Source organism: Triticum dicoccoides, chromosome 6B (genome assembly GCF_002162155.2).
Source record: "Triticum dicoccoides isolate Atlit2015 ecotype Zavitan chromosome 6B, WEW_v2.0, whole genome shotgun sequence".
Classification (NCBI taxonomy): domain Eukaryota; kingdom Viridiplantae; phylum Streptophyta; class Magnoliopsida; order Poales; family Poaceae; genus Triticum; species Triticum dicoccoides.
Window position 1 is genome coordinate 537,287,351 of NC_041391.1, and position 6,671 is coordinate 537,294,021.

Genomic DNA, 6,671 nt, shown 5'->3' on the forward strand with positions numbered 1-6,671 from the left:
CCACTGAAAACACGAGCGACACCAGGATGCTCCAGACGGTAGAGGCCCTGGCACAACCGCCCACTAAGAAGAATGTCCCTCGTGCCCCGATCCTTAATAAAAAGATCAAAAGGGTGAAATTCACAAAGCACATTATTATCACGTGTGAGTTTAGGAACTGAAAGAAGATTACGGGTCACAGATGGAACTCGAAGAACATTGCGAAGCTGAAGACTCCTATTGGCATGTCTAGTGAGAAGAGATGCTTGACCAATATGAGAGATGTGCATACCTGCTCCATTGGCGGTGTGGATCTTGTCGGAGCCATGATAGGGTTCACGAGTGTGAAGCTTTCCCATCTCGCTGGTTAGATGCTCTGTCGCCCCAGAGTCCATGTACCAGTGTGGATCGATGGAGTAGGACTGAGTGTGTCCCTGTTGCTTCTGCGGCGCGGGACGATTAGCCATGGCGACCTGACGGGCATTGTTGCGTGTATCTTTGCCGTCATTGCCAAGACCAAGGAAGCTTCGCTGGAAGCGCTTATGACACTTGGAGGCCCAGTGCCCATCGCGGCCACAAAGCTGACACACACGTGGACCGCCAGCCCCCGGTAAGGTCGCAGTAGGTGGGGGGGCCGAGGCGGGCGACGGTGGCAGCCCCAAGGGAGACCGGGGTGATGAAGAAGAGCGGCCACCCTTGGTGGCGGCGTTGGCCGAGAGGGAGCCAGTGCCCCTGGTGCGGCGAGTCTCGACCCGTTGCTCAGTGAGAAGAAGCCGAGAGAAAACCTCGTGTGCCAGCATGGGTGTCGAGTTGCCCCGCTCGTTGATGATCTCGACTAAGGCATCATACTCCTCATCAAGACCATTGACAATAAACGAGTTGAACTCGGAGTCGGTGAGGGGCTGTCCAATGGAGGCCAATGTGTCGGCGAGGCCCTTGACCTTGTTGTAGAACTCAGTGGCAGTGGAGTCAAGCTTCTGACACTCTCCAAGCTGACGACGGAGTGCAGAGACACGAGCCTGGGACTGCGCTGCAAAGGTGCGCTCAAGGATGGTCCAGGCCTCATGAGACGTCTTCGCGAAGACAACAAGGCCGGCAACTGCCAGCGAGAGCGACCCCTGGATGGAGGAGAGGTTCGCCTGGTCCTGCCCCGTCCAGACGCGATGGGCCGGATTGTAGACCGGACCGTGCACGCTGTCTACCAGCGCGGGTGGGCAGGGAAGCGATTCGTCGACGTAGCCTAGTAGGTAGTGACTCCCCAAGAGCGGGAGAACCTGCGCACGCCAGAAGATGTAGTTGTCGGCGGAGAGCTTGATGGTGATGAGATGACCGAAGTGAAACGGCGGCGGTGAAGACAATCCCATCGAGGAGGCTGCCTGGGGTGCAAACACCATGGAGGCAGCCGGAGGCACCGAAGCCGATGCGGGAGGAGGCGGGACAGCAGCCAGGGCGGGCGCCGCAAAGCTCGCGGCCGGTGCGGACGCCGCAAGGCCCGCGGCCGGGGCGGACGCCGCCAACCCCGCCAGCGGGGCAGTGTGATCCGCTTGCGGCAGGAGCGGCGGGACGACGCCTGCGGAGTCCGCAGCGGACGGCGGCGCCGCGGTGTGGACCACGAGGTCACGCCCAAGCGAGGGCGCCAGCGGCGTGGAGAAGACGGAGCCGATGCTCCTTGTCCCGATCGGAGCCGGAACAAAGACGGCATCGAGCGGGAGGTTGAGCAGAGCCGCAAGAGAGGCCGAGAGGAAGCCCGCAGCAGTGAAACCGGTGGTGGCGCCGCTCGACATGGCGGCGGCGCGATTGGTGGCGCGGCGGCGGCGGTGAAGGCGGCGGCAGCTGCGGCGGCGGTGCGGGTATTAGGGTTTAGAAGCGGAAGCGATCGTAACCGAGCGTGATACCATGTAAGACAATAAGTTTTGAGGAATCAGCACAATCCTCTAAGAGTGGCTTATCTCATTATATATAATGGTTGTGTTACAATATGTACCATATACGTACATAGGTACAGAAGGTATACATAGTCTAACAAGGTACAAGAATCACACGACCTGGAGGCTGGGCTCGGCCGGCTTGTCGCCGGCCTCCTCCTCCAGTGACGCGAGCCACTGGAGCAGCGCCGCGTTGAACTGCTCCGGCGCCTCGTCGTGCGGGCAGTGCCCGGCCTGCAGGTTGACGACGGTGGAGTTGGCGTAGAACTCGTGGATCCGCGCCGCCTTGGACGGGCCGACCCACGGGTCCAGGTCCCCCCACAGCAGCAGCAGCGGGCACGTCAGCTTCCCCAGCAGCTTGTCCAGCGTGTACTGGCTCTGGTTCGCCACGAACCGCGACATGAGCCTGTAGTACACCTCGCCGGCGTTCGGGTCGGCCGTTGGCGCCGTGATCGAGCTGATCAGGTACTCGTCCACGTTGCTCGGATCTTTGTACACCTGCACGCATTGCAACAAAATGAAGAATGGATGAGAACTCTGTCCGTCGATCAGAATCAGATAGCTGCCGGTGGCTTTCGGCTGAGGTGCGTACGCTTTTGAGGACTTTCTCGACCCTGGCCGGCTGCTTGGCCTGCCAGAAGAGGAACCCGAGCACGACCCGCTGGAAGGCCTCCTTGAGCGGCCTCACGATGAGCCTCGTCACCGCGCTCGCCTCCTCCTCCGCCACCGCCGCCTCTTCAGCCTTGGGCGGCGCGTTGGGGTCCCCGAACTGGCCGGCGGAGTTGAGCAGCACGACGCCCCGGACCAGCTCCGGCACCTCCGTCGCGGCGAACAGCGTCGTGAAGCCACCTAAGCTGATCATTAGGCCACGCAACATACGTGTCAGTATGCATGATGTTGTGAAAGACAATGTTTGTTGCTTAACTCTGAAGAGTGCTGTCTAGGTACCTGTTGCCGACGACGACGGATGGCGACTGGACGACCTCCCTGAGGAAGTCGGAGACCTGCTCCATCCAGATGGTGGCGTCGTACTGCACCAGCGCCTTCTCGCTCCAGCCGAAGCCCAGCAGGTCCACGGCGTACACCTTGTACTTCTTGGCCAGCTCCGGGATGTTGTACCTGACGATCGAGTTCAGAGTTGTTCAGACAACACCAACCAACCAACTCAAGCAACAGGCACTTGTCACCTCGCGTTCCCAATAACGGTTTCCCGCCACACAGGCCACGGAGAGGGGATAAGGTGGTCGAGCTGGGCCGATGGCTGACCTCCAGTGGAACGCCGACGCGCCGAAGCCGTGGATGAGCACGATGGGCTGCCCGGACCCTTGCTCCACGTAGTGTATCTTGCGGCCCCTCCACGTCCAGAAGCTGTACCCGTCCGCCTTGAACGGCAGCCTCTCCAATGCTGCAAGCAAACGAGCATAACGAGAAGAACGAACATGAATTCATCGGCAGGATCTATCGGTGTCTCGACTTCGAAGAAAGATTTAAGCTAAGGCTGACCTTGTGCAGCGGCGCCGTTGGAAGTGGAGGAGGCGAGCAGCGAGGAGCAGACGGAGAGCGCGACCCCCTTGGTGACGAGGTCCCTCCTCTGCATCATCAGAAACTTGTTGCCTCCTGCCAACAACCGAAGAAGCAGAGTGATCACGAAGAGTCCAACCGAATCACCCACGCATGTCAGGGGAAAGTAGAGCGAAGTACCAACCGTTGAGGCCAGTTCCGACGCCACAGCGGCGGCCGGACGAGGACCGGAGGGCGGCCGCGGAAGCGGACGCGACGGACATGGGGGTAGAAGCCTCCGTACGTGGCCGAAGGAAGGGTCGTGGAGACGAAGCAACCTCGGATCGCCTGAAAAAAGAAGCTGGGTGATCCGTGGTGACGGGCGGAGAGAGTTTTACTTGTAGGTTTGCGCCGGCGTTGGTGTGTGGGTGGCGGGCAATCGGGCAGCCGTGGCAGAGCCCGGGCCAAAAGTTCGAAAGGGGAGGGATTGATCGACGCGACGCGCTTAACTTCTTCGACCGGGGCCGCCGGGTCGGCCGTGAGGCCCACGGCAAGGCTTGCGTCTTCACACCGTGATGGAATGAATATCTCGCCCTCTGATCAGTGTACGTGCAACCTGATCGCCACATCCGAGTGTGGTAGCCCAGCTAATTGATACTCCATTCTCTCTCTAAAAGAACGAGTAATTGATACTCCAGTTCACACTGAGCAACCCATGTGGCTCGGCTTAGAAAGATACTACTCCATCCGATTCAAATTAATCGATGCTGCTTTAGTACAACTTTACAGTGAGCAACCAGTTTATGACATTATTATCCATCAAAACCCTTGGCGCCTAAACTTTGGAAACAACTATCATTCCTTAGGCTAGTCGTAATGATAGTATCATAGCTAGTATCATGCATGCCAACTAGGAAATTTTGATGAGGTGTCATAGCATTAAATGAAGAAAAAGTGGATGGAGTATCATATCATGATACCGTATCATAATAAATGATATGCTACTTTGTGTCATGCACGGCAATAAATAGAGTATTATTACATGATACTAATATATGATACTATGCATTCGAGAGGTAGTATCATACACTAGTACCATATGTAGTATATGATGCTCCCCATTACAATCAGCCTTACATGCCCAGTAAATACGGCACTACTACATTGATTGAATGTGAATGAAGGCTGGTGAAGGAAATATGCCACAGAGGCAATAATAAAGTTGTTATTTATATATTTCCTTATATCATGATAAATATTTATTATTCATGCTAGAATTGTATTAACCGGAAACTTAGTACATGTGTGAATACATAGACAAATAGAGTGTCACTAGTATGCCTCTACTTGACTAGCTCGTTAATCAAAGATGGTTAAGTTTCCTAGCCATAGACATAAGTTGTCATTTGATAAACGAGATCACATCATTAGAGAATGATGTGATTGACTTGACCCATTCTGTTAGCTTAGCACTTGATCGTTTAGTATGTTGCTATTGCTTTCTTCATGACTTATACATGTTCCTATGACTATGAGATTATGCAACTCCCGTTTACCGGAGGAACACTTTGTGTGCTACCAAACGTCACAACGTAACTCGGTGATTATAAAGGTCCTCTACAGATGTCTCCAAAGGTACTTGTTGAGTTGGCGTATTTCGAGATTAAGATTTGTCACTCCGATTGTCGGAGAGGTATCTCTGGGCCCTCTCGGTAATACACACCACTATAAGCCTTGCAAGCAATGTGACTAATGAGTTAGTTGCGGAATGATGCATTATGGAACGAGTAAAGAGACTTGCCGGTAACAAGATTGAACTAGCTATTGAGATATCGACGATCGAATCTCGGGCAAGTAACATACCGATGACAAAGGGAACAACGTATGTTGTTATGCGGTTTGACCGATAAAGGTCTTCGTATAATATATGGGAGCCAATATGAGCATCCAGGTTCCGCTATTGGTTATTGACCGAAGATGAATCTCGGTCATGTCTACATAGTTCTCGAACCCGTTGGGTCCGCACGCTTAACGCTCGGTGACGATTTATATTATGAGTTATGTATTTTGATGTACCGAAGGTAGTTCGGAGTCCGAGATGAGATCGGGGACATGACGAGGAGTCTCGAAATGGTCGAGACATAAAGATCAATATATTGGACGACTATATTCGGACATCGAAAAGGTTCCGAGTGATTCGGGTATTTATCGAAGTACCGGAGAGTTACGAGAATTCGTCGGGGAGTATATAGCCTTATTGGGCTTTAAGGGAGGGAGAGAGAGAGGCAGCCCCCCCCCCCCCAAGGCCTAGTCCGAATTGGACTAGGGGGAGGGGCGGCGCCCCCACCTTCCTTCTCTTCTCTCTTCCCTTTCCTTGACTCCTACTCCTACTACACGGAAGGGGGGGGGGATCCTACTCCCGGTGGGAGTAGGACTCCCCAGGGCGCGCCATAGAGAGGGCCGACCCCTCCCCTCCTCTCCTCCTTTATATACTGAGGCAAGGGGCATCCCATGGACACACAAGTTGATCTGTTGATCTCTCCCAGCCGTGTGCGGTGCCCCCCTCCACCATATTCCACCTCGGTAATATCGTAGAGGTGCTTAGGCGAAGCCCTGCGTCGGTAGCATCATCAACACCGTCATCACGCCGTCGTGCTGACAGAACTCTCCCACAAAGCTCTGCTGGATCGGAGTTCGTGGTACGTCATCGAGCTGAACATGTGCTGAACTCGGAGGTGCCGTACGTTCGGTACTTGGATCAGTCGGATCGTGAAGACGTACGACTACATCAACCGCGTTGTGCTAACGCTTCCGCTTTCGGTCTACGAGGGTACATGGACAACACTCTCCCCTCTCGTTGCTGTGCATCGCTGATGTCTACTATACAACCTTCTTCTTGTAGATGTTGTTGGGCCTGCAAGTGCACAGGTTTGTAGGACAGTAACAAATTTCCCTCAAGTGGATGACCTAAGGTTTATCAATCCGTGGGAGGCGTAGGATGAAGATGGTCTCTCTCAAACAACCCTGCAACCAAATAACAAAGAATCTCTTGTGTCCCCAACACACCCAATACAATGGTAAATTATATAGGTGCACTAGTTCGGCGAAGAGATGGTAATACAAGTGCAATATGGATAGTAGATAAATGTATTTGTAATCTGAAATTATAAAAACAGTAATGTAGCAAGCGATAAAAGTGAGCATAAACGGTATTGCAAAGCTAGGAAACAAGGCCTAAGGTTCATACTTTCACTACTGCAAGTTCTC

The 6,671-nt window shown here is 53.9% G+C and overlaps 1 protein-coding gene across 1 annotated transcript; it reads right to left on the reverse strand.

Moving 5' to 3' along the window:
* Window positions 1-1,886: 1,886 nt before the first annotated feature.
* LOC119324529 (pheophytinase, chloroplastic) lies at window positions 1,887-3,688 on the reverse strand. Its single transcript, XM_037598313.1, has 6 exons — window positions 3,610-3,688; window positions 3,408-3,521; window positions 3,171-3,309; window positions 2,853-3,023; window positions 2,497-2,758; window positions 1,887-2,402 (listed from the first exon to the last, which is right to left on the reverse strand). The coding sequence occupies exons 1-6, from the start codon at window positions 3,686-3,688 to the stop codon at window positions 2,016-2,018; spliced, it is 1,152 nt and encodes a 383-aa protein (XP_037454210.1). The 3' UTR covers window positions 1,887-2,015.
* Between the last annotated feature and the right edge of the window lie 2,983 nt (window positions 3,689-6,671).

Excerpts from the sequence above, each read along its gene's own strand:
- LOC119324529 (XM_037598313.1), bottom strand. The coding sequence starts at position 3,688 with ATGTCCGTCGCGTCCGCTTCCGCGGCCGCCCTCCGGTCCTCGTCCGGC. Across the intron at positions 3,522-3,609 it reads CGTCGGAACTGGCCTCAACG|GAGGCAACAAGTTTCTGATG; the intron begins GTTGGTACTTCG and ends GGTTGTTGGCAG. Across the intron at positions 3,310-3,407 it reads CAACGGCGCCGCTGCACAAG|CATTGGAGAGGCTGCCGTTC; the intron begins GTCAGCCTTAGC and ends GTTTGCTTGCAG.